General features: G+C 42.6%; 2 protein-coding genes across 12 annotated transcripts in view; one reads left to right on the top strand and one right to left on the bottom strand.

The window, feature by feature from the left end:
- The window catches only part of MTRR (5-methyltetrahydrofolate-homocysteine methyltransferase reductase), a 118,313-nt gene extending 94,160 nt beyond the window's left edge, over positions 1-24,153 (top strand). For 4 of the 9 annotated variants that reach the window (XM_048839549.2, XM_048839548.2, XM_048839552.2 and 1 more), the window contains 3 exons: positions 21,700-21,792; positions 21,882-22,064; positions 23,467-24,153. In XM_048839549.2, coding sequence (XP_048695506.2) covers positions 21,700-21,792; positions 21,882-22,064; positions 23,467-23,611 — 421 coding nt within the window. In that variant the 3' untranslated portion in view covers positions 23,612-24,153. Of the gene's footprint in view, positions 1-1,038; positions 2,492-9,677; positions 10,414-21,699; positions 21,793-21,881; positions 22,065-23,466 lie in introns of those variants that run through there. The other 5 variants (XR_012667096.1, XM_075125461.1, XM_075125463.1 and 2 more) reach the window with 5 other exon arrangements.
- Positions 2,485-4,988, bottom strand: LOC125631996 (uncharacterized). Of its 3 annotated transcripts, none has more exons than XR_007355134.2 (3): positions 4,901-4,988; positions 3,694-4,080; positions 2,485-3,112 (listed from the first exon to the last, which is right to left on the bottom strand). XR_007355134.2 is itself a non-coding variant. In XM_048839565.2 (2 exons), exons 1-2 carry the CDS (start codon positions 4,154-4,156, stop codon positions 2,847-2,849), a joined length of 729 nt encoding a protein of 242 aa, XP_048695522.2. In that variant the 5' UTR covers positions 4,157-4,175; the 3' UTR covers positions 2,492-2,846. The 3 variants fall into 3 exon arrangements, 1 of the variants encoding a protein (XP_048695522.2); XR_012667097.1 differs by having other exon boundaries at positions 2,492-3,112; positions 3,694-3,951; XM_048839565.2 differs by lacking the exon at positions 4,901-4,988 and having other exon boundaries at positions 2,492-3,112; positions 3,694-4,175.
- Positions 24,154-26,922: the final 2,769 nt, after the last annotated feature.

Genomic DNA, 26,922 nt, shown 5'->3' with positions numbered 1-26,922 from the left:
CTAAGTGCATTAACTCGGTGGACTGCTTCCACAGTACCGAGGCTAGCGTCGACTTCTTGAGTGTTGCACTGTGAGTAGTCCCACAGTTCCCGTAGTCTCCGCCGCCCATTGGAATTCTGGGTTGAGATCCCAATGCCTGATGGGGCAAAAAACATTGTCTCGGGTGGTTCTGGGTACATGTCGTCAGGCCCTCCCTCCCTCCCTTCGTGAAAGCAAAGGCAGACAATTGTTTCGCGCCTTTTTTCCTGAGTTACCTGTGCAGACGCCATACTGCGGCAAGCATGGAGCCCACTCAGCTCACTGTCACCATATGTCTTCTGGGTGCTGGCAGACGCGGTACTGCATTGCTACACAGCAGCAGCAATCCATTGCCTTGTGGCAGCAGACGGTGCAATAGGCCTGAAAACCATCGTCATTGTGTCCGAGGTGCTCCTGGCTGCCTTGGTAAGGTTTGTCAGGAGCGCCTGGCCAGACATGAGTGCAGGGACTAAATTAGGAGTGACTCGACCAGGTCATTCTCTTTAGTCCTGCAGGCAGTCCTATTGTACCATCTTACGGTGAGCAGGCAGGAGATGAGGATGGCTAGCAGTCCTACTGCACCGGCTGCTGCCTGCCAAAGATGTAAAAGATAGATGGAGTGTATCAAAACAAGAAATAGACCAGATTTGTTTTGTATTCATTTGCTCCCCCGTCCCTCCCTCCCTCCCTCCCTCCGTGAAATCAACGGCTGACAATCGTTCTGGTGAGGTCTGTCAGGGGCACCTTGAAAACTTTAATGGAGATTCAGTCCTGCCTGAAATACCAGAGGGAGGGATAGCTTAGTGGGTTGAGCATTGGCCTGCTAAACCCAGGGGTTTGAGTTCAATCCTTGAGGGGGCCATTCTGTGTGACAGTTGTTTTTGTTTCTCCTTGATGTAAGGCCACCCCCTTTGTTGATTTTAATTCCCTGTAAGCCAACCCTGTAAGCCATGTCGTCAGTCGCCCCTCCCTCCATCAGAGCAACAGCAGACAATCGTTCCACGCCTTTTTTCTGTGCAGACGCCATACCACAGCAAGCATGGAGCCCGCTCAGATTACTTTGGCAATTAGGAGCACATTAAACACCACCCGCATTATCCAGCAGTATATGCAGCGCCAGAACCTGGCAAAGAGAAACCGGATGAGTAGGCGACGTCAGTGGGGTGACGAGAGTGATGAGGACATGGACACAGACTTCTCTCAAAGCACGGGCCCTGGCAATGTGGGCATCATGGTGCTAATGGGGCAGGTTCATGCAGTGGAACGCTGATTCTGGGCCTGAGAAACAAGCACAGACTGGTGGGACCACATAGTATTGCAGGTCTGGGATGATTCCCAGTGGCTGCAAAACTTTTGCATGCGTAAGGGCACTTTCATGGAACTTTGACTTGCTTTCCCCTGCCTTGAAGTGCATGAATACCAAGATGAGAGCAGTCCTCACAGTTGAGAAGCGAGTGGCAGTAGCCCTGTGGAAGCTTGCAACGCCAGACAGCTACCAGTCAGTCGGGAATCAATTTGGAGTGGGCAAATCGACTGTGGGGGCTGCTGTGATGCAAGTAGTCAACGCAATCAAAGATCTGCTGATATCAAGGTAGTGACCCTGGGAAATGTGCAGGTCATAGTGGATGGCTTTGCTGCAATGGGATTCCCTAACTGTGGTGGGGCCATAGACGGAACCCATATCCCTATATTGGCACCGGAGCACCAAGACGGCGAGTACATAAACCACACAGGGTACTTTTCAATAGTGCTGCAAGCACTGGTGGATCACAAGGGACGTTTCACCAACATCAACGTGGGATGGCCAGGAAAGGTACATGACGCTCACATCTTCAGGAACTCTGGTCTGTTTCAAAAGCTGCAGGAAGGGACTTTCTTCCCAGACCAGAAAATAACCGTTGGGGATGTTGAAATGCCTATAGTTATCCTTGGGGACCCAGCCTACCCCTTAATGCCATGGTTCATGAAGCCATACAAGGCAGCTTGGACAGTAGTCAGGAGCTGTTCAACTACAGGCTGAGCAAGTGCAGAATGGTGGTAGAATGTGCATTTGGACGTTTAAAAGCACGCTGGCACAGTTTACTGACTTGCTTAGACCTCAGCGAAACCAATATTCCCACTGTTATTACTGCTTGCTGTGCACTCCACAATCTCTGTGAGAGTAAGGGGGAGATGTTTATGGTGGAGTGGGAGGTTGAGGCAAATCGCCTGGCCGCTGGTTACGCGCAACCAGACACCAGGGCAGTTAGAAGAGCACGGGAGGGTGCGGTGCGCTTCAGAGAAGCTTTGAAGACCAGTTTCATGACTGGCCAGGCTCCGGTGTGAAAGTTCTGTTTGTTTCTCCTTGATGAAACCCCCAGCCCCTTGGTTCACTCTACTTCCCTATAAGCTAACTACCCTCCCCTCCTCCCTTCGATCACCACTTGCAGAGGCAATAAAGTCATTGTTGCTTCACATTCATGCATTCTTTATTCATTCATCACACAAATAGGGGGATAACTGCCAAGGTAGCCCGGGAGGGGTGGTGAAGGAGAGAAGCACCAGGAGGGGTGGTGGAGGAGGGAAGGACAAGGCCACACAGCACTTTAAAAGTTTAAAACTTATTGAATGCCAGCCTTCTGTAGCTTGGGCAATCCTCTGGGGTGGAGTGGCTGGGTGGCCGGAGGCCCGCCCCCACCGCGTTCTTGGGCGTCTGGGTGAGGAGGCTATGGAACTTGGGGAGGAGGGCGGTTGGTTACACAGGGGCTGTAGCAGCGGTCTGTGCTCCAGCTGCCTTTCCTGCAGCTCAGCCATATGCTGGAGCATATTAGTTTGATCCTCCAGCAGCCTCAGCACTGAATCCTGCCTCCTCTCATCACGCTGCCGCCACCTTTCAGCTTCAGCCCTCTCCTCAGCCCGCCACCTCTCCTCCCGGTCATTTTGTGCTTTCCTGCACTCTGACATTGTTTGCCTCCACGCATTCGTCTGTGCTCTGTCAGTGTGGGAGGCAGGCATGAGCTCAGAGACCATTTCATCGCGAGTGCGTTTTTTCGCCTTCTAATCTTCACTAGCCTCTGGGAAGGAGAAGATCCTGTGATCCTTGAAACACATGCAGCTGGTGGAGGAAAAAAAAAGGGACAGTAGTATTTAAAAAGACACATTTTATAGAACATTGGGTACACTCTTTCAGGGTAAACCTTGCTGTTAACATTACATACATAGCACACGTGCTTTCATTACAAGGTCACATTTTGCCTCCCCCTCACTGTGTGGCTAACCCCTCTTCCCTCCCCGTCGCTAACAGCGGGGAACATTTCTGTTCAGCCACAGGCAAACAGCCCAGCAGGAGGGGGCACCTCTGAATGTCCCCTTAAGAAAAGCACCCTATCTCAACCAGGTGACCATGAATGATATCACTCTCCTGAGGATAACACAGAGAGATAAAGAACGGATGTTGTTTGAACGCCAGCAAACATACATTGCAGTGCTTTGTTCTGCAATGATTCCCGAGTATGTGCTACTGGCCTGGAGTGGTAAAGTGTCCTACCATGGTGGATGGAATAAGGCTGCCCTCCCCAGAAACCTTTTGCAAAGGCTTTGGGAGTACATCCAGGAGAGCCACGAATGCCAGAGCAAATTAATCATTAAACATGCTTGCTTTTAAACCATGAATACTATTTTAAAAGGTACACTCACCAGAGGTCCCTTCTCTGCCTGGCGGGTCCGGGAGGCAGCCTTGGGTGGGTTCGGGGGGTACTGGCTCCGGCTCCAGGGTGAGAAAGAGTTCCTGGCTGTCGGGAAAACTGGTTTCTCCGCTTGCTTGCTGTGAGCTATCTACAACCTCTTCCTCCTCATCATCATCATCTTCCTCATCCCCAAAGCCTGCTTCCGTGTTGCCTCCATCTCCATTGAAGGAGTCAAACAACACAGCTGGGGTAGTGGTTGCTGAACCCCCTAAAATGGAATGCAGCTCATCATAGAAGCGGCATGTTTGGGGCTCTGACCTGGAGCGGCTGTTTGCCTCTCTGGTTTTCTGGTAGGCTTGCCTCTCAGGTCCCTGTTGTGGCCTCTGTCCTTCATGCCCTGGGAGATTTTGACAAATGTTTTGGCATTTCGAAAACTGGAACGTAGTTCTGATAGCACGGATTCCTCTCCCCATACAGCGATCAGATCCCGTACCTTCCGTTCGGTTCATGCTGGAGCTCTTTTGCGATTCTGGGACTCCATCATAGTCACCTCTGCTGATGAGCTCTGCGTGGTCACCGCTGCTGATGAGCTCTGCGCTCACCTGCAGCTTGCCACGCTGGCCAAACAGGAAATTGAAATTCAAAAGTTTGCGGGCCTTTTCCTGTCTACCTGGCCAGTGCATCTGAGTTGAGTGCTGCCCAGAGCGGTCACAATGGAGCATTCTGGGATAGCTCCCGGAGGCCAATACTGTCTGATTGCATCCACAGTACCCCAAATTCAACCCGGCAAGGCTGATTTCAGCGCTAATCCCCTTGTCGGGGGTGGAGTAAGGAAAATGATTTTAAGAGCCCTTTAAGTCGGAAAAAAGGGCTTCATCGTGTGGACAGGGTGCAGGGTTAAATCGATTTAATGCCGCTAAATTCGACCTCAACTCCTAGTGTAGACTGGGGTAATACAGTAGTAATCTAAAAACACAACAAGTTAAAGAGCACCCCAGCCGCAATAACATACAGTTGAAATGGTTCTTAGTGGTTGCACCCTGTCACAGATGGCCAATCTGTCACAGGCTGCTGACAGCAATTTCTATACTCTTTAAATCTTATACATTTCTTTCACTATCAACACTCATACATATATCTTTATTAACCCACACATGCACACTAACATTATACTATGTTTTTCTATACTGTACTATAATTATAACTGGCAAGCTTACTCTGCTAACTTCTGCTGCTGCTGCCACTGCTGCTTCTTCAGGTCTGCTGCTGTTCTCTGCTTTGCTCTCTTCAGTTCCTACTCCTTCGGCTGCTCCACTCCTAACTGCCTGGCTGCCCGCTGACACACTGCCTTTTATAGTGTCCTGTCAGAACTTTCTAGATGCATGACATCATCAGATCTTTCCTGCACATGCTCAGTACCAAATATTACCTCACATTCTTGAACACATGCCAACGTTCCACCCATGCTTACTGCCATTGTTTACCCCAGAGTTATGATTACCTCATCTGACCTTTCCCTTACTTTTGACCTTTCCACCTACATTTGTATTGCACATGCTCAGAAATATCATGTGACCTGCAGCTTCCAATAGTGACTCTTGCTTATTCAAAATGGAGGTCAGGAATGCAAGATGGACTGGAGAATTTCTCCAGTATCAGATTCACTCTCCAAAGCAGTCAGTCCAGCACCTTTTATTAAATGTACTATTGAAAAAAAAATGTGTTTAGCAAAGTACAGAACAATTACAATCCTGACAGTTGAAAAGTGCATCAAATGCACAAACTACAGAAGTTCATACTATTAAAGAGATGATGTACATGATATCTAATTTATCTGACTAGTAAAATAACCTGATGTATAATCTGTTTGTTTGTTTTATTATTCTGATATTAGTTTATAATCATACTCATACACTCTACCATATTAATAGAAACAAAAGAGGCATTTTATCCACCTTAATATGCAGTAAAAATTATACTTAGCTGATATTCGGTTATACCAGAAACAGCAAAAATAAATATCAGTAATAAATCATTTTCATCACATTGTGACATTAACAAAAGATAGGATTTAATATCTGGAAAAAAAGTTGTGTGGTGGTGGTAGTCAAGAAGTAGTAATTTCACTAGCCTCCATGTTTATGAGGAAAATAGCAGCTTCTGTGTACTGATGGATTTTATAGACCATATTTTTGGAGTTTTTTTTATTATAAGGAGACAAAGATCGCATACTTTTTTAAAAACACTAAAAGTGCAATAGTTCCATAAGTTCAGATGGGAATTTGTTTTATTACGCTGGCTATCTTCTCTCCTTCCTTCCTCCTCCCATCAAAAAATAAGGAACTCAGTATAAACTTGTGTATTGGTATAATATACAGTTTTTTGGCAAAGCAAACCTTCCTTACTGTAAAATATACAGTAGTTAGTGATTAAATGACTTTAGAACAGGGGACACCAACATATCTTTTTGGTTATCTACCAGTGGTACACTTATACCTGTACCCATAACACACAGTCAAGTACAGAGGAGACCTTTCCCCTTCTGTTCTTCTTACAACTTCCATTTATAAGGGGAGCAAAGGTAGATTTTTATCGCGTGTTGCTGAGTGGCTGAAGTTAGTTGGTTCTGTGAATGCCCTGGAGGTGCGTGGAAATGTACTGATTGTCTTTTTTAAAATGGTGTAATTAAATTTTGGCTTCAGGTTTTTTTTAAGCTTTTCACTTAGTGAAATCAAATAGCATGTTCTCTGAAGCTCAAAAGGTAAAATGAAATTTTAAATATTATATACGCTATGCACAGATGCCCTGGTCCTTCAAACAGTAGTGTTTGCAGGAGGAGGACCATAATTAACAAAAGAAATCCCACACCAAAATGGCTTTTACTTTCTGTTTGTGCTTTGTCTTTTTAGCATTCCTTTTGTTACCAATAATTCCAGATTTGCTCATTCTAGTTTGTTGGCATTTCAACTACTCAGGCTCCTTTACTTGAGCACCACAATACTTTATCTCAAACCAATCCATTTTCTAATTAATATGTATTCTATAATCAATTAATCACCAATATATTTTTCTCCTTCTGTAAGAAAAGGAGCCAAGAAATATTTCCTGGAGTCCATTTTAGAAGTGCTTTCAATAACATATTTGTAACTCATTTCTTTCCCTTCTTCACATGTCATATCAACTTTGTTTTTTGTTTTGTTTGTTAGTTTGTTTTAATTTAAACACCATTCAAAGACTTTATCTAAGCTAAAACAGAAGCAAGACAGCATCTGTTTCTGCGGTGGTTTATTGTTCACCTGGTTATATTGTGTGGGAATAGTTACGATATGAGCCATTATAAAGAATAAATAATCCTATCTACAGTTAACACTCCACTACTTAGATATGTATGATTACACAGAGGAGACTGCTGAACAAAGTTTGTTATTACCTTCAGAAATAGAGGACACAGGTAAATATTTAACGGTAAACATTTCCATGGGAGATCAGTGTTATTTTACATGTGGTATTTATGTGCATTGCCATCAACTCAAAGCTTGATTATTTTTGGAGCAGGTTTGTTTCATATACTATAAATACTGCAATAAAATATTCTTGGACATGTTGTTTTTGGACAATAGCCAAACCCTTTTCTTTTGCACTGATGTGGGCTAATTCCCATTCATTTCTGAAGAGTTTCAAACGTGCATAAAGACAATTCTTCCAATATTGTAGGAAAGTAGTAGATTTGTAGACCTTTTGTGTGTGGTGGTGGAAAAGACTAGAGTTTTGGACTCAAACATCTGCAGATCAGTTTTCCAGCCTGCTTCTGACTTAACTTTATAGGTTTAAGGCATGAATGCAGAGCTTTTGATTTTAATTTACACTGTGAGATTTGGAAGAGTAAGTGATGTGTTAGTAATGGGGAAAAAAAGCATAGGTAAGTATTTGTATGTGAAGCATGAAATTGAATTGTTGCAATGTCAAATGATTTTCTGTTGGGTAATAAATTCTTAGCAAAATATTAATTGGGACAGGCAGAAACTGCATTTGCTGATGTAGAGGTGTTTAAGAGGATTTGTTGTCTAAGTTTACTCTCGTTTTTACTACTAAAGAAAATCATAATGTGTACTGTTTAACAAGCCAATATATTTGCTGCTGTGACTAATTTTCTACATATTATAATGATGCCAATAGCCTGTTGTTGTTAAGGGGCTGTTTGGGACAGCCAGGAATTTTTCAGTTTAATCAAATTTTTATGTAGTTACTAGCCAAGGCATTTTAAGTTTTTAATGCTAGTCCATAGCCCCAGAGGGTATAATGACCTGCTGAAAAGTTTTGTGAATGTAAAGCTGGTTTAAACGTTGCAATGTCCATATATTCAATCTAAAGATTTAAATAAGTTTACAGCTGTGGTTGCATGAGTCAGGGCTAGTGGTCATTGTCAGTAGCTCTTAAACATGTCATCTCAATTATCCTTCAATCCACTCTTGAACCAGGGAGGAGAAGCAAGATAGGTTCCATTAAATTTCTCTTCAGTTTTCTTTAGATGCTGCAGCAGAAGCTTATCTAGAATGATCTCTGATCAGGAGAAAAATCATTTGAAAGAGCATTCCTAGCAGCAAAAAAATCACAGCAAAATGGAAAAAAAATGCTATCAGAACCTAAGATGCGCGCGCACACACAATATGCTCAAACAGTTCCACCTTAATTTCCATTTATTGATTGATTCATTTGGAAAGATCTTATTAAATTTATTCCCCATGGTGGTGGTAGTAATACTTTTGCTGTTATAAAGCACTTTTCACTAGTAGATTTCAAAGCATATTGCAAAGGTGGATGAGCATTGGGGCCCTTACTCAGCAACACACTTGCATGGGCTTAAGTGCTTTATTGAATTGGAGTGTTAGTGAGTAGCAAATTTATCAGATTTAGTCTTTTAACAAAAATGTCAACAAAATTTCCAAAATGAAACTGATTATTACAATGTGTCTGACACACACACATTTCAGAGGACACAAAGTACACAGTGATTGAGGGAAAGTGAAAGGGCATCATACTGCTTTATGTGCTCCCATTCTGTCTGAGCTGAATTTAAATACTATTTCCTTTCAAACATAGCACGTGCCTTCTTTGTAGGAATAACATTTGATACATAGTGATAAATTCTCTATAAGAGGAAGGATGTGTGCAGTGGTTAGAACAAAAGACTGAGAGCCAGAACTCCTGGCCTCTATTCCTAGTTCTCTTATGTATTGTGTGACCTTGGACAAGTCTCTTAACCAATCTGTACTTCACATTACCTGTAGCTCCCACAAATAGTGAGATTTAATTATTGTTTGTAAAATACCAGGAGATCCTTAGATTAAAAATGTTCTGTAAGAGCAAAGTGTTATATGTGGCTTGTATAGACAGCAGGTGTACTCTTTCAAGGTGCATGAGCATATAAAAGGCAGAATTTGGCCTTCTGTATTTTGTCTGAGTTCCCTGAACTTTCTGGAGGACTCAGACTCTGGTGCTCAACTGGTATAAATTGGCAGAGCTTCATTAAATCAATGGAACAACGCTAATATATGTCATTTGAGGATGTAGTCCTGGATGCATAACTGTGAAAGCTGCTACATCCACACATGACTTCACACATCATCTGTATTTCCAAGGAATCTCACACTCACCTTTTAAGCTGTATTTGAATTGGTAGATTTTCTTTGGCAAGTGCCCTTATGCTCTCCTGTGACTCTTTATAAAATGTGGCACGCTGACAGGTTTCCTTCCAAATACTGTGAGGAGCTGACCATAACAGAATTGTACCACAATACTGTAATTATTTAAATTTTTCTGTATTGTTAATGTTGCCTTCAAAGTTGGCAGAAAGGCATTTTAAATGTCTGTTAGGACGCTGACAGTTTTATCATACATCTTTTTCACATGATAAATAATATAAGTTTAAGTGTTAATTTTCATATTTAGCACCCAATCCTAACCATGGCTTGTATCATCTTTTGGGGCACGTAGGTCATCTGAAGTGACTGTGCATTGGGAGAGGTTAGGTTGGTGTGTAAGAGACTGAGGCAGGAAAAAGGAAATGGATGCACTCCACAGCATGAAGCTGCAAAGAAGATATAAATGAAGTGTAGTACCCTTCTTGCACAGCTCTATCAATAGGTGAGGAAGAAACCAAAACAACCAACAATGCTGCAATGTACTTTGTAGAGTGAGATGGTGCTCTCTCTGCTTCTTCCCCTCCCCTCCTCATTCCCACTTCAGGGCAGGGATAAAGGGTCCCTCTCACCCCCAGTGTCTTCTAGCTAGCTCCGTTTCTGAACGGAAAGCCAAGATGATGTCTTCAGGCTCCACATCCCCTTTAAATCAATCCTTCATGTGGGACGCAGTCTAACCCTTTCCTCCCATCTGTTTCCCCACACTGGGATGTTCAGATGGCATTAAGCAAGCTGTAAGCCTCCCCAGCATCATTTTTCAAAGCTTGAATGCATTTTATTGCAATTGGACTGGACAGATTCTGGGAATGGGAAAGAGGTAGGCAGCGGCCTAAGTTATGTATGACTGCCCTTTGGAGGCGGGGCTAGGGGAATTCTCTCTCAGGACACAGAGTAGCCTCTGTTGCTGAGGAGACCTGAGGGGCATGGAGTTTTCGTGATTGTGAGCAGAATCAGGCCCTTAGTGAGTATGGAAGGTTCTCTGGGTGTTGACTGTGTATGTTTTGATTGCCCTGAACATTTTGGAACCTATGGTAAAACATAGTGAAGAACACATTCCTATTAATAATAATAAATAATAAAAGTTCTTATATATTGCTTTTAGTCTTCAAAGTGCTGTACACACACTAAATGATCCTCACAATACTTCCAGTAAGTAGGCAGGTAGAACGATCTGCATTTTTTTAAAGATGAGGGAAAACTCAGAAGGAAAAAGAGGGAAAGTGACTGACCCAAGGCACAGAGGCAATTATTGTCAGATCTGAGACTATACTTGAGAGTTTGGTGCTAAGATCATGGGACTAATGTGTGTACTCCATGCTTTTTTCAAGTTCCAGTCGGTGTTTCCAACCAAACTGCTTAAAGTATATACTAAAAACAGACAAAAATTAGTGCTTTGAATTTGTGCTTAATCATCTGCTAAGATCCTAACTTTAAAATATACCACAGTTCTGTAAATCTGCAGTGTTTTGAGGAATGCATAAACACCCAGTGTCCAAACAAGAACATCTTGAAACCACGTAAAAAAATCTTAGATCTTGCTCAAAAATATTATTTGAATTTCACAAATTTCCATCCAACATTGTTTGCACCTGATTGATCAGTTCTGTTTTTAATCTTATTTTTGACAGTCCACAAATTTTGCTTAATAAATTCTTCAAGGGCTTGCTGATGTGCATTCCACATTAGGCATGTGTGAGCTGCATTGCAGCATTACTGGAAAATTTTCCCTCAGTGATATCTATCAGGCAGTCTCTAGCGCCCTTTGGTGCCATGCACCAGATTAAGGGGTGATGCTAGGGGCCACACACCCTCTGTTCCTTCTTAGTGCCCATGACGGTTGCTGGAACAACTCCTCTTGCTTCAGCAAGGCTTCTTCTCGGTGGTTTTGTACTCTGTTTTATAGTTTGTTTGTTAGTTTTAAGTATAGTTAGTAAATATATAGTATAAGTAGTATTAGTGCAAATAGTTAGAACACCCTCTCTGCTATTGTTGAGGGGCTCTCTTGCCCATGGTGGATAAAAATCAATGTTTTTGGTTTTATTTAATCTGTTTTTTTTTTAATTCAGATTTTTTTGATAAAATGCTTTTTGAGGAAAAAACCTATCTAAAGATAGATTTAATTAAGATACATTATAGCTCAAAGATATCTCATCATGGAATAGGGATTATAAATTCTAATTCTATAGTATGAGACAATATATTCATGTAATATTTAAGAAAAGTTTTGTAAATGAGTTCCAATAGTTCATGGATTAGGGATCCAATCTTATGGGGTTCCAAGGGCTTCTGTATAGATTATTTAGGTTAATCTTTCTATCTACCCAATGGGACTCAGTCTAAAAGATACCATCAGGGATGCTTAGTTTTGCAGTTCTGAAACTGTGGATTTGTGTCTCTAGAGATAACATGCTCGTTAACAGCAAAAATGTTTTTAAATGAATAAATAAATAATATAGAGGTGAGAATTAACAGACCTCAACCCTATTGTCCCTCTGCAAATGTGTGTGCACAGAGTCAATCCCTTACCTCTCTCTAAAAGTGAAAAGTTTCAGAAAGTTCAATGAATAGAAGATTGTTGGGGGCGGAATAGATCTGGACACGGAGAAGAAGTCTGGAGATAAATGTGAAAAGGGAGGGACAGGCAGTAGAAACAAAAGTGAAACTGTTTGAGCAACATATTCCAGAAGTCTTGAGGCCTTTCTGAGTGTAGCCTTAATTCATTTGAGATCTATCATACCATTCTCTCACTAGAATGGAAAACCTATAATGGCAGCAGGCTGTAAAAGAGACCCAGTTTGGGAATATTTTAATGAAGTTCCTCTACCTCTGGGTAAGACAGGCATGCGTGCAAAATGCAAACAGTGCAACAAAGAAATGCAAGGCCTGGTTGTCCAAATGAAACAACATCATGAGAAGTGTTCCTTCTCAGGAGGAAACTTCGTTGAAGATGATGAAAGGAACACGTCTGAACATGCAGGATCTTCAGGTTGGTAAACTTTTTTTATTTCATACCTCTTTCTTAAGGACTGCCTCTCTTCCTTCTGGACTATTATTGATTTCTCATGTTTGAGCAAAAAATATAGTTGTTACTCTGTTACTATCATTTTAGATGTAGTTGTGATAAAAAAAAAATAGCTGAAATAGGCAAATCTTCCTTTTACAATTTCACCTTTAAAGTAGTACTGAGTGTCAGTGAATGCAATGAGTAATACTAAATGAGCAGTATGGTAATAATAATTAAATAACTGCATTGACTTATTTTGTTTAGGAGAATCCATCCTCAACATACAGGATTCTGAAGACTATCCACCTTCAAGATCACCATCATTTTCTATAGTTTGAGTTATATCGCCATCATCCAGAAACAACCATAGATAAGTTTGTGATTAAAAAAAAAAATACAAAAAGTAGTAATTGATGGAAAAAATTGCCTGGTTTGTTTATGCAACAAACTCTCCTTTCTGTATGATTGAGAACCCACACTTTATTAACATGGTTCAGTCATTAAGACCAGGATACAGTCCACCCAACAGAGCAGATGTCATAGGCTGGATAAAGTGTATGAAAGAGAAATTGAGCAGTGTGCAAAAGGTCTAGAGGGTAAAATTGTTAACCTGAGTCTTGATGGGTGGAGCAATGTCTGCAATGATCCTGTTGTATGTGCTTGTGTGACAACAGAAGACGGGAATGTCTTCCTTACAGAAACAATTGATACATCAGGAAATGCACACATAGCAGAATACTTACAAGAAGTAGCAGTAAAAGCTATAACAAACTGTGGGGAAAATTTCAAATATCTAGTATGCAGCTTGGTCACAGACAATGCTGCAAATGTATCCAAGAACAAAATGCAGGGAAATAGCTGTTTTATCGCTGACGCTGTTGAAATTTGGAAGGAACTGAGTGAGATCTTAAAGAGAAATATGCAATGACAGAGTTAAATTACAAGCATAAAAAAAAGAATGGGACAAGCGCTATCTCCAGCTCATTTTCTAGGAAATATTCTCAATACTCTGTACCAGGGTCAAACCTTAACTGCTGAAGAAGAGGAGTTGGCTATGACATGGACATCCAGCAGTCATCCCTCCATAATGCCACCTATAATAAACTTCAGAGCTAAGGGTGAACCATTCAAGAAATATATGTTTGCTGATGATTTAAAAAAAGTCACACCAGTGAACTGGTGGAATTCACTTAAGCACTTGGATTCAGAGACTGTTGAAGTGATAATATCACTTTTAACAGCAGTAGCTTCTTCTGGTGGTGTAGAAAGAATATTTTCTTCCTTTGGACTAATTCATTCCAAATTGAGAAATCATTTGGGACCTGAAAAAGCAGGAAAGCATGTTTTTCTTTTCCAGATTATGAACAAACAAGAAAATGAAGGTGAAGATGACTGAGTTAGCTGCAGAAGCCAATATTTTAAGTTTCTCATGTTGACCTGGCTGACATAGTCGATTTAATTTTTGTTTTGTTTTTTTAAATATTTCATTTAACTATTTTAGTTAAAAGCAATTTAAACAAAAGCAAACCTGATTTTAAAAAACTTAAATGTTTAAATTCAAAAATTCATATGCTTGTTTTGTTAAAATATTATCTGTTTGCTGTTTAAAGAAAAAAAATCCAGAATAGATACCGTTGTTGTTTTAGTTTAAATAAAACAATTTAAATGTCTCTGTCTGGTGATGTTCTCCTCCTAATACAGCGTGGCAAGAAAATCCTCCAAATATTAATGATTAACCTGTTGAATTGGAGATAGTTCACCTCCCAATGACTTCATAAATATCTGCTTCAGTTACCTGTGGTAAATGAAATAACCAAACAATCATTCATTTTCTGATATAGCTGTAAAACTAATCTGAAAAGTTTTCAGAATAAATAATTTAAAAAATATATAATGTGTACCTTCCAAAAATGAAACCTACATCTATCTCTGAGTTGTGAAGAATATGTATTAAGGTTATAACAGCCACCAAGAATGCACTCTTATGTAGATATCCATGATTAAATCAAGTCTTCCTGACGTGATTTAAATCAATTTGATTTAAATCAAATCCACCCTGCTTCCACCCTGCTTTTGCCCCTGGGGCTGGGCACACCCCAGTCTCTGGGCTTCAAACCTTGTGCCTCCTGTGGCAAACCTATGCCTGTGAGCGACCCACGCTCCAGTTGTCTGGAATGTTTGGGGAAAATTCCCATGAGAGACCAGTGCCAGATTTGTCAGGACTTTAGACCCCTTACAAAAATGGAAAAGAGAGGTAAGACTGAAGGCTATCCTAATGTAAGCCATCAAGCCATTCCAATTCTGCACTGAGCACGTCAGCCTCGGTACGAACCATTCCTCTGGCACTGCACGCTGCTCCGTACCATTCCCCATCTCCGGTGCTGAGGAAGAAGCACAAAAAGCAATGCACCGACAAAGGGCGTTCACCAGTGGAGAAGAAGGACAAACATGGCAAAGGCAATGGAGTGCAACCTGCTCCAGGCCACTTCTCCATCCATGGTCCCATAGCACCACCGTCAACTCTGCCCAGAGTTTCAAGTCCAGTGCGGGACCCTCTCCTGACAGCCAGAAGCCACCATGGCACCAATAGATGGACAGTACTGTCAACCTCTGAGGCCTTTGCAGCACAGGGACTTATTGGCACTCCCGGTTCCACCAACTCTGATGGGACAGCTGCCATCTCCACTGACTGTGAGCAGGAGGGAGCATGGGGCACAAGCCATGCCTGATACCCTCTTCGTGACCATCTCCATTGTGCCACTGGTCTCCAGATCCTTGGCACCGAATGGAGGGGGGGGGGGTACCACTCCATCGTGGTTGCCTTGTGGGGACTCTGAATCTGAGGTGGAACGCTATGTCCAGCAAAAGGGCCAATACCGGTACCCATTCTGTGCATCTCCGGACATCGGTCAGTACTGGTCAGCCCCCCAGTGCCTGGCCAAGTGAACAGTGGTCTGTGCAGTGGCCTTTCTGGAACCCTTGGAGGTTTCCCCAGTATTGGGTCACCCCTCCCATTGATCTTACTTGGTGGCTTCCAAGCGGCTGGCTACTGCTCCTTCCTGCTCAGTACTGGACCCAACTCCTGTACCGACCCCAGTACCGATGTTCAGGATGTGGCTTCCTTCGACGTTCTTGGGGCTGAGGAAAAGGAAATAGCCCCTCCTCCGGTACAAGCCGCTCTTGCCGCCTCCTCCCCAGACAAGTCAATCTCTGAGCCGAGTAGCTCACTTCCGCAGGACGACTTCAGGGTCTATTAGGACCTTCTGAAGCTGATAGCAGCTAATCTGGGGGTAGAGATTGAGGAGCTTAAGGAATCATCCCACAGCCTTATCGACATGGCTGAAGCAACTCCTAACTTGCCCATTAATGAGGCCAGTCAAGGCCCTGTGGCAAACTCCTCCTTCTCTGCCCCACACCTCAAAGAGTGCTAAAAAGAAATTTTATGTGCCAGCCAACAGGTACGAGTACCCATACTCCCACCCTCCTCTAGGGTCCCTCGTGTCAGTGGCCAACAAGAGGGCCAGACAAGTGCTACCCCCAAACAAAACAATGCAAGAAAGCTGGACCTGTTTGGAAGGAAAGTTTATTCAACAGGTAGTTTATAGCTGCATATCTCAAACCAGCAATCCCTACTGAGGAGATATGACTATAATCTGTGGGACTCCTTGTCCAAGTTCAGAGACTCTCTGCCTCATGACTCAAGGCAGGAATTCTCTGCTGTCTTAAAGGAGAGTCAGAATGTTGCCAGGACCTCACTCCAGGTAGCACTGGTTGCAGCTGACCCAGCAGGTAGGACAGTGGCCTCCACTGTCACCATAAGGCTATACTCTTGGCTTCAATCCTCAGATCTCCCTCACGAGGTCCAGCAATCAATCCAGGATCTCCCTTTTGAAGGCTCCTCATTATTTTTGAGATAGACGGACATGAGACTATATGGCCTGAAGAACTCAAGGGCCCCTGCCCTTGAGTCCCTGGGCCTCTATGCTTCATCTACTTCAAGGAAGCATTTCAGGCCCCAACAGCCACCACACTTCTCGGCTTCACCTCTGAGACAGAACCCTTTTAAATAAAGGGAGAGATTACCAGCAACGTCAGCTGCTTCCTTCCACCTCAACTTCCCAGCCGGGTTGCATGGGTACTCCAGTGGGCCCACGCAGGCCTTTTGAAGATGCGCCCAAGGGTGCCATACCAGTTCTCGTCTCAGATCCTGCCTCCCCCTGATTTTTGGACTGACTATCCTGCTTCTGCCTGGTGTGGTCCTGCATAACATCGGACTGCTGGGTGCTAAATACAGGGATGGTTGGCTATGCCCTCCAGTTTTCATCCACCCCTCCTTCCTACACCCCAATGCTGTCCCTCTTCAGGGACCCTTCTCATGAGCAGGTCCTCATCTAGGAGGTGCAGACCATTCTACAGATGGGGGCCATGGAGGAGGTTCCTCAAGACATGAGGGAAGGGGTTTTATTCACAATATTTCCTAATCCCAAAATCCAAGGGAGGGCCTTCAACTCATTCTGGACCTATGTCATCTCAACAAATATCTCAAGAAACTGAGGTTTCACATGGCCTCCATTATTCCCTTCCTGTTTCCAGGGGATTGGTACACCACTCTCGAGTTTAAGAACACTTACTTTCACATTTTTATCTTTCATGGCCACAGGAGAGTTCTCGTGTTTATTGTAAACCAAACGTACTACCAATTCACAACCCTTCCCTTCAGCTGATCTGCAGCCCCCTGGGTCTTCATGAAGTGCATGGTAGTGGTAGCTGCCTTCCTCAGACTGTGAGGAATTCAGGTCTGCCCGTACCTCGACAACTGGCTGATCAAGGGTCATTCAAAGGCTCAAGTAAAGAACAACATCAGCATGGTCCAAGCCACCTTCTGAGCGCTGGGCCTGTTGATAAACCAGCAAAGGTGGACTCTTATTCCAGTTTAGAGAACAGAATTTATCAGGGCAGTGCTCAACTTGATCCAAGCCAGAGCCTTCCTCTTGGAGGCCTGTTTCCAGACTGTTGGACCTGATATCCAAGGTCATGGTCCACCCATTTACAATAGTCGAGTTTGCCTTAAGCTACTGGGGCACATGGCCGCATGCACTTACGTGGTCCAGCATGCAGGTTTGGCCTCAGGCCCCTGCAGATGTGGCTAGCTTCAGTTTACTTCCCGAACAGACACCATTTGGACTTGGTGGTCACTGTTCCATCCCTGGTCCGTGCCTCACCCAAGTTCAGTAATGATGGGAGTCCCCTTTGTGGCCCCCACAGCTGTCAGGGTCCCTAGAGTCGGGTGCATCAGTCCTAGGTTGGGGAGCCCACCTGGACAGCCTGAGGACTCAGGGCCTGTGGTCCCAGGAAGAACTTTCCCTGCACATAAACGTCAGGGAACTCAGGGCGGTTTGCTTAAGCTGCCAAGTCTTCCTTGCTCAGATCTCAGGTAGGTGGTGCAAGCTTTGACGGACAACATTGTGGCCATGTTCTGTATCAACAAGCAGGGAGGAGCTCAATCCTCCACACTGTGTCAGGTGGCCATCCATCTATGAAACTTCTGCATGAAGCACTCCATCCACCTCAAGCCTTCACATCTTCTGGGAGCCTGGAATACACTTGTGAATGACCTCAGGAGATTCTCTTCCTCTCACCACAAGTGGTCCCTTCACCCGGAGGTCACCAGGTTCATCTTCCAAAGGTGGGGCTCTCCCCAGATAGATCTGTTCATGACCAAGCATAACAGGAAATGCCATTAGTTTTGCTCACTGTGGGGGCACAGCCCAGGCTCCCTCTGTGAAGTCTTCCTGCTTCCATGGACAGAACTCCTGTTCTACGCATTTCCCCCCGTCCCTCTGGTTCACAAGGTCCTCCTGAAAATCAAATGGGACAAGGCGAGTGTTATTCTTACAGCCCCGGTGTGGCCACACCAACAGTGGTTTGGCACATTACTAGATCCATCAATAGCAACCTCGCCTCCGCTCCGTCCAGACCTGATCTCACAAGACCACAGCCAGTTACTCCACCCAAACCTCGACTCCCTTTCCCTAACTGCATGGATGCTACATGGCTCAACCTGGAGGAGCAGGCCTGTTTCGAACAAATTCACCAGGTCTTGCTAGGTAGTAGGAAGCCATCCACTACGGCAGGGGTTCTCACAACAATTTTTTTGGTAGCCTCAGGGTGCAGCCACCAGCTTTTGTTGGTGGCCGCTCTGACAGTTTTTTTCCTAAAATAATTAACTTTAGGAAAAACACACAAAATATACATGTCCAAATATCGTAATTTATTTATGTAGAGTTTCTTTTTGCAGACTCAATAATAAAAATAATGTGCAGTTGTGTCTATTTTTTTTACTGGATCTAAACAAATAGAAATGGTGCTTTGCACATTCTTGTCTTTTTTGTTGTTTCTTTCGCGGTGTTCTTCAAGGACAAAGTCCAAGTACGCCTGCACCCAGCCTTCCTGCCAGAGGTGGTTTTGCAGTTCGATAGCAACCAGGTCATTTTCTTGTCAGTCTTCTTCTCAAAGCCTCCCAAGAACTCAGAAGAACACCAGATTCACTTAGATGTTAAGCATGCCCTCATCTTCTATATTGAGAGGACTAAATCCTTTTGCAAATCCACACAAATCTTTGTAGCAATTAGCAGAAAGGGTGAAAGGACTTCCAGTGTCAGCCCAGAGGATCTCATCCTGGGTAATCTCCTGCAGTTGGGCATGTTATGAACAAGCGAAGGTCCCACTTCCTGCCATCATAACTGCACGCTCCATGAGTGCTCAGACCTCTTCAGCAGCATTCCTCGCACAGGTTCCAATCTACAGGGTCGCAACTTGGCTGTTGATGCATCCCTTTGCATCCCACTATGCCATCACTCAACAGGTTCAAGACGATGCTAGGTTCAGAAGAGCCGTGTTGCAGTCAGCATGTCCGTGAACTCCAAGCTCACCTCCTGAGGTACTGCTTGTGATTCACCTAACGTGGAATGGACATGCGCAACACATCTCAAAAAACAACAGTTACAAAAGGTTAGTAACCACGGGTTTTTTTTTTTTAATTTTAAAACTATTGACTGATCTTTCTAAACACAGTAGTTTGTGAGTTGAAAGTTTAGTTCCTTTCTTCTGAAGAGTTTTGTGTTAGAAAAAAAAGCTAGCTTTCATTCTGGGTTTTCTTTTTGTACATAGTCTGTTAGTCAGATGGAGATGCCCATGGATTGCATTGGCAGCCGCTTCTGAAAGTCAGTGAAATTGTGATTTATGTAGGTTTGTGTTGGACCAAGAACTTCTCTCATTAGTATTTCTTACGGGATGCAGGTAACTGCTTATATAATTGAGATTAGTCCCAAATGATTTGATAGCCTTTTTATCACACTGAAAAGTCTTAACAAGGAAAGCTTAAAATGTTTGATGAATAATAGTGCATTGCATACACATGTACTTTTTGTGATTTGTTAGTTGTGTATGGTAAAATGTGTATCCTATTTTAATTAAACCAACCCATAAGAATGTGCTGGCATACTGTTGATTTGGGGTAAAAGTTTGATATTCCAAAGCTTTAATTTTAATGTGACTTCACCCAAAACATTACAGTATTGCTGGTAAACAGATGTGAAGCTAAAATGTTTGGTTCTCTTAAACACCTGAAAATTCAGATGCTTAGAAAAGCTGATCCAAAATATCCAAACGTTTTGAAGGCTTTGTCTGCAGTGACGTCTCCCTTCCTCTGACTGATCCCAGGACCCCCTCATTGCCCCTGTCTTCTCATATCTTTGATGTTTCAGACTAGGGCCCCTCTTCTGCCAACCCTAGGCAACATTTCAGCTTTTGTTGGGGGAAACCAAGGCCCTCTTCCCAGCTCAAGCAGCATCAGAATTTTGCATGGCAATTCCCCCACACCAATCCAGGAAGCCCTTCTATCAGCGACAGGACACAGGTCCATTTGTGATCTTTCTGGTAAGCAGGGCTACCCAGAGTCATGCATTTGCTCTGCTCCCTGGTGCCTTCTCACAGCCTCGTTGGAACATCATCTACCCAGTTGGCTTACACACAATCAATAATAATGAGCAGCAGCAGCAAGATTTTCCCTGCAGTGACCATTCTTAGCCATCATTGGCTATTGTGAAACAATGGCAGCTAACTGCTTTGCCTCCTTCCATCAGAGAGAGCGTGGGGAGGGAATGAATTAGGAGGGGAACAGAATTAGCCAAAGGGGAGAACAGTTTGGGAGAGCTAAGTTCAGGGAAAGGAGCAAAACTATGATTTTTCCCACAGGTAAGCATCCTACTGTGCAGGTCTCCTGGCAGAAACTAGCTCATGTCTTTTGTTCCATGGCAAATGTCTCTTGAAGAATTAATTGGAACTTGGCAGGTTTGACTTTGGGACTCTTGAGAGATGCTACCAGATGTGGTGGGTCCCACAATGCCATTGGAAAAGTGTAAAGGGGAGAGAAAAGTGGTCATTGGGTGGGAGTATAACGAATGAAGGGTTTTAGATATGGTAGGAACAAGTATGGACTGTCTTGGGACCTCCCTGATTCCTTCCCTTCACCAGGGGAAGTCAGATGATGAGAGAGAGGGGGTTCTGGTAGCCATATTTTAAAATAGGTTATGTTAAAGGGATGAGTGAAACTTTGGATCTGTGCTTATGTTATTAACTGAATCCATTTGTACAAACCTAGTGTTTATTTCTCATCCCTATAGCATTTCTTTAGATCTTGAAATACTCTCCATATCTCACTTTAAAAGGTTAATAGAATTTTCAACACCAAATTGTGCAGTGATTATATGAAATATTTCTAAAACAAAAGTTAAACAGAAAGTCACAGATAAAAACCAAGTACAGAGTTGTTTATTTTTGGCATTATTTTTAGCAGTAAAACTAACTCCCCGTGATTTAGTATTGCCAAGATTACTCCTATAAAGTTGGAAATGATAGATATGCAGTATGCTGAAAATGGCTTGAGCAGATTTTTCTCCCCAAATATTTGTGTAATGCTTCTAGTGAAAGATACTAAGGATGATATCCTTCACTTCCATTATTCAGGATTGTAGGGAGGGATTTTCAAAAGGGCTCATTGTTGGTCTCACTCCTCTCCCTTTGAAATCAATGGCAAAGCTCCCGTTGATGTCCGTGATAGCAGAGTTAAGTCAGTGCTGAGTGCTTTAGAGTGAAGTCCCCTTTATGCTGTTTTGCCGCCATAAAGTGCAAATGAGAATCGGGTCCTCAGAGTTTAGATGATCTGTGAGTGTAATAGTTGCAGTACTGACTGAATAAAAGACGGGGTTTCCACGTTATGTGTACATGTGTCTTTTTTCCCTTGTGCATTTAGACAGAAACTCCAAGAAGAGCATACGGACTGGAAGTTTGGAGAGACATGGCTGTTTTTTGGCTGCCGGCATCAGGACAGAGACTACTTATTCAGGCAGGTTCTGTAGGTAGTATTGGAACTCTGTTGCACCTTGTATTTATGCTTTGGATACTGATTTCTAACGTTTTTGCATTGTCTTTCAGAGATGAGCTCAGAAGTTTTGTTGAAAATGGCACATTAACTCATCTTAAGGTTTGTTTCTCAAGAGACCCTCCAGCTGCAGCAGAAAAAAAAACAACTAAATATGTGCAGGACAACATTCGACTTTTTGCTAAAGAGGTTGCCAGAGTCCTGCTGAAGGAGAGAGGTTGTTTCTATGTATGTGGGTGAGTAGACTAGAGTTTGAATGCCTAACAGAGGGAGCATTTAATAGAAATTGTTGAATACATTTGAAAGACTTGCAGTAGCATCAAGTAAATGACTGGCATTTACAATACAGTAGAACCTCAGAAATACAAACATCTCGGGAATGGAAGTTCGTAACTCTGAACAAAACTTCATGGTGGTTCTTTCAAAAGTTTATAACTGAACATTGCCTTAATACAGCTTTGAAACTTTACTATGAAGAAGAAAAATGCTGCTTTCCCTTACTTTCTTTTAGTAGTTTACGTTTAACACAGTATTGTACTTTTTTAGACTACTTTTTTCGTCTTGTCTCTGCTGCTGCCTGATTGTGTACTTCCAATTCCAAATGAGGTCTGTGGTTGACTGGTCAGTTCATAACTCTAGTGTTTGTAACTCTGAGGTTCTACTGTACTGAAATATTCCTGTTTTTTAGAGTGTTAACTTTATGGTATAATGTTAATCATCCACCCCTACAGCTTAATCTTTTTCTTAGGTTATGGCCAAGTATTCCACTACTCTATTGATTGTTCTCACCGTAATGTTTCAGAAATGTTTCTTGTTCATGTAGTGTTTTCCAGTTAAAATAGGACAGGCTACAAGCAAATGGTGTAACTCTTGTGAAAGTGGAAGATATACACATATATACATGTAATGAATTATGGAGGTATGTGATAACAGCCCTTCAGCTGGCACTCTATAGGTTTGGAGGTACAGAGCAGCAGACTGCTACCCAGGATATCTTCCCTTGGAGAATTCCATTAGCCTTCTTTTCCTGCCCTTGTGGGGCTTTAGGGAATGTTTTCTGTAACGGTAACATCCTTATGGTGTGAGGTTTTTATGTACGGAGATCTAACACACCTGCAGGTGCAGGATTTTTGGGAGCATCTCTCTGTTTGTAATGCATCCCTGATTACTTACAAACAGTTAATTGAACACGTGGCATTGGGCCCAGAACTTAGTAGTTTCTCTTTCAAAACCAGAAGTCTGCTTCTTATGTTACTACTAAGTGGTCAGTAGTATTAGGGCTTTTATTGTTTCTGTATCTGAGCAACTAGGGTAGCATAACCACAAACACTTGAGCAAGTCTAATTCCATCCAGCAGAAGGCAATTATTTTCTTCCAGTTTAAATGTGGATCTGAGTTTCTGCTCCATATACATTTGAATGTATTGAAAGCTTCATGTCTTAGCTGTTTTAGGTATTACTGTTGCCACCACTCCCAAGTACAGGAGCAATTAATGTCTATTGTATAAGCCAACATAAATTCTGCAATTCTTTATTTTAAAAAGTATTGCTTGTTTCCAAAAACATCCTGTATCTGTGGCTGCCGGTGAAAGGAGAAATCTGCTAATAAGTACTATTTTTTTGTCTCTGTCTTTTCTAGAGATGCAAAGCACATGGCTAAAGATGTGAATGATACTTTAGTGGACATTTTAAGCTCTGATGCTGGAGTTGACAAATTGGAAGCAATGAAAACCCTGGCTACATTACGACAAGAAAAACGCTATCTACAGGATGTCTGGGCCTAAATGTGTGACCTCTGTGCCTCTGCAAAACAAAGACTGTTAGATAATTTTCACCGTATATACTGTATGAAGACTCCGCTGATTCTTTGGATTACTGTTATTTCAACTTCACTTAAGTAAATTCTCTCTTGAAAGCAGCCAATTAATAATTTAAAAAAAAATTTTCTCTAGTCATTTAATTCTTGATCATTCCTACTGATCTTTTGAAAGGCATTTAAAACCTTTACAACAACAACAACAACAAAATGGAACCTATGAGTCCTCAATTTGTAGCATTATTACCAAGTAGATTCTCATGGAGCTCCATTCCTCCAATTTAATAATGGTATACTTTGAAAATAAACTTCTGCATTTATATAGTATCCAATATTATATATATCATCGTATACAGCACACATAATGTTACTTATTTAGTTGTACTGTTTATCACGTACATCTTATTGCCAAGATTTAGTTGAACATATTACGTGTAAGTATTTTGAAGGAATTTTTCTTTGCCTGATAACATATGACACAAGTTGCAAACAATAAATATTTAAAATATTGTCAAGGAATTCTGGGCACAATAACTCCCTCATTAGAGGAGGGTTTGGAACAAATTGATAAACTAAACGGTAATAAGTCACCAGGACCAGATGTTATTCACCAAGAGTTCTGAAGGAACTCAAATGTGAAATTGCAGGACTACTAACTGTCATCTGTAACCTATCATTTAAATCAGCTTCTGTACCAAATGACTGGACGATAGCTAATGTGATGCCAATTTTTAAAAAGGGCTCCAGAGGTGACCCTGGCAACTACAGGCCAGTAAGCCTCACTTTAGTACCAGGCAAATTCATAGAATCATAGAATATAAGGGTTGGAAGGGACCCCAGAAGGTCATCTAGTCCAACCCCCTGCTCAAAGCAGGACCAAATCCCAGTTAAATCATCCCAGCCAGGGCTTTGTCAAGCCTGACCTTAAAAACCTCTAAGGAAGGAGATTCTACCACCTCCCTAGGTAACGCATTCCAGTGTTTCACCACCCTCTTAGTGAAAAAGTTTTTCCTAATATCCAATCTAAACCTCCCCCACTGCGACTTGAGACCATTACTCCTCGTTCTGTCATCTGCTACCATTGAGAACAGTCTAGAGCCATCCTCTTTGGAACCCCCTTTCAGGTAGTTGAAAGCAGCTATCAAATCCCCCCTCATTCTTCTCTTCTGCAGGCTAAACAATCCCAGCTCCCTCAGCCTCTCCTCATAACTCATGTGTTCCAGACCCCTAATCATTTTTGTTGCCCTTCGCTGGACTCTCTCCAATTTATCCACATCCTTCTTGAAGTGTGGGGCCCAAAACTGGACACAGTACTCCAGATGAGGCCTCACCAATGTCGAATAGAGGGGAACGATCACGTCCCTCGATCTGCTCGCTATGCCCCTACTTATACATCCCAAAATGCCATTGGCCTTCTTGGCAACAAGGGCACACTGCTGACTCATATCCAGCTTCTCGTCCACTGTCACCCCTAGGTCCTTTTCCGCAGAACTGCTGCCTAGCCATTCGGTCCCTAGTCTGTAGCTGTGCATTGGGTTCTTCCGTCCTAAGTGCAGGACCCTGCACTTATCCTTATTGAACCTCATCAGATTTCTTTTGGCCCAATCCTCCAATTTGTCTAGGTCCTTCTGTATCCTATCCCTCCCCTCCAGCGTATCTACCACTCCTCCCAGTTTAGTATCATCCGCAAATTTGCTGAGAGTGCAATCCACACCATCCTCCAGATCATTTATGAAGATATTGAACAAAACCGGCCCCAGGACCGACCCTTGGGGCACTCCACTTGATACCGGCTGCCAACTAGACATGGAACCATTGATAACTACCCGTTGAGCCCGACAATCTAGCCAGCTTTCTACCCACCTTATAGTGCATTCATCCAGCCCATACTTCCTTAACTTGCTGACAAGAATACTGTGGGAGACCGTGTCAAAAGCTTTGCTAAAGTCAAGAAACAATACATCCACTGCTTTCCCTTCATCCACAGAACCAGTAATCTCATCATAAAAGGCGATTAGATTAGTCAGGCATGACCTTCCCTTGGTGAATCCATGCTGGCTGTTCCTGATCACTTTCCTCTCATGCAAGTGCTTCAGGATTGATTCTTTGAGGACCTGCTCCATGATTTTTCCAGGGACTGAGGTGAGGCTGACTGGCCTGTAGTTCCCAGGATCTATTGGTTGAAACTAAACAATTTCTAAATTGGTTGAAACTATCGTAAAGAACAAAATTGTCAGACACATAGATGAACATAATTTGTTGGGAAGTCAACATTTGTTTTTGTAAAGGGAAATCATGCCTCACCAATCTACTAGAAGTCTTTGAGGGGGTCAACAAGCACGTGAGATGGAGATCCAGTGGATATAGTGTATTTAGATTTTCAAAAAGCCTTTGACAAGGTCCCTCCCCAAAGGTTCTTAAGCAAAATAAGCAGTTATGGGATAAGAGGGAAGGTTCTCTCATGGATTGGTAACTGGTTAAAAAATAGGAAACAAAGGGTAGGAATAAATGGTCAGTTTTCAGAATAGAGAGATGTAAATAGTGGTGTCCCCCAGGGATCTGTACTGGGCCCAGTCCTATTTAACATATTCATAAACAATCTGGAAAAAGGGGTAAACAGTGAGGTGGTAAAATTTGCAAATGCTACAAAACTACTAAAGATAGATAAGTCCTAGGCAGACCATGAAGAGCTACACAAGGATCTCACAAAACTGGGTGACTGGGCAACATAACGGCAGATGAAATTTAATGTTGGTAAATGCAAAGTAATGCACATTGGAAAACGTAATCCTAACTGTACATATACAATGATGGTGTCTAAATTAGCTGTTGCCACTCAAGAAAGAGATCTTGAAGTCATTGTGGATAGTTCTTTGAAATCATCCACTCCATGTGCACCAGCAGTCAAAAGAGCGAACAGAGTGTTGGGAATCATCAAGAAAGGGATAGCTAATAAGACAGAAAATATCATTTTGCCTCTATATAAATCCACGGTATGCCCACACCATGAATACTGTGTGCAGATGTGGTCGCCCCATCTCAAAAAAGATATATTGGAATTGGAAAAGGTTCAGAAAAGGACAACAAAAATGATTAGGGGTATGGAACAGCTTCCATGTGAGGAGAGATTGATAAGACTGGGACTTTTCAGCTTGGAAAAGAGGCAACTAAGGGGGGATGTGATTGAGGTCTATAAAATCATGAGTGGTATAGAGAAAGTAAATAAGGAAGTGTTATTTACTCCTCATAATACAATAACAAGTGGCCACCAAATGAAAT

The sequence above is a fragment of the Caretta caretta genome, chromosome 2 (genome assembly GCF_965140235.1).
Source record: "Caretta caretta isolate rCarCar2 chromosome 2, rCarCar1.hap1, whole genome shotgun sequence".
NCBI classification, from domain to species: Eukaryota; Metazoa; Chordata; order Testudines; family Cheloniidae; genus Caretta; species Caretta caretta.
Note: the sequence above shows the minus strand (reverse complement) of the source record. Positions and strands in the feature narration are given on the sequence as shown.

Bases quoted from the DNA above. Each gene is read 5' to 3' on its own strand.
- LOC125631996 (XM_048839565.2), bottom strand. From the start codon at position 4,156: ATGGGGAGAGGAATCCGTGCTATCAGAACTACGTTCCAGTTTTCGAAA. The intron at 3,113-3,693 runs GTGAGTGTACCT...TTCCTCCACCAG, and splicing joins AGGCAGAGAAGGGACCTCTG to CTGCATGTGTTTCAAGGATC.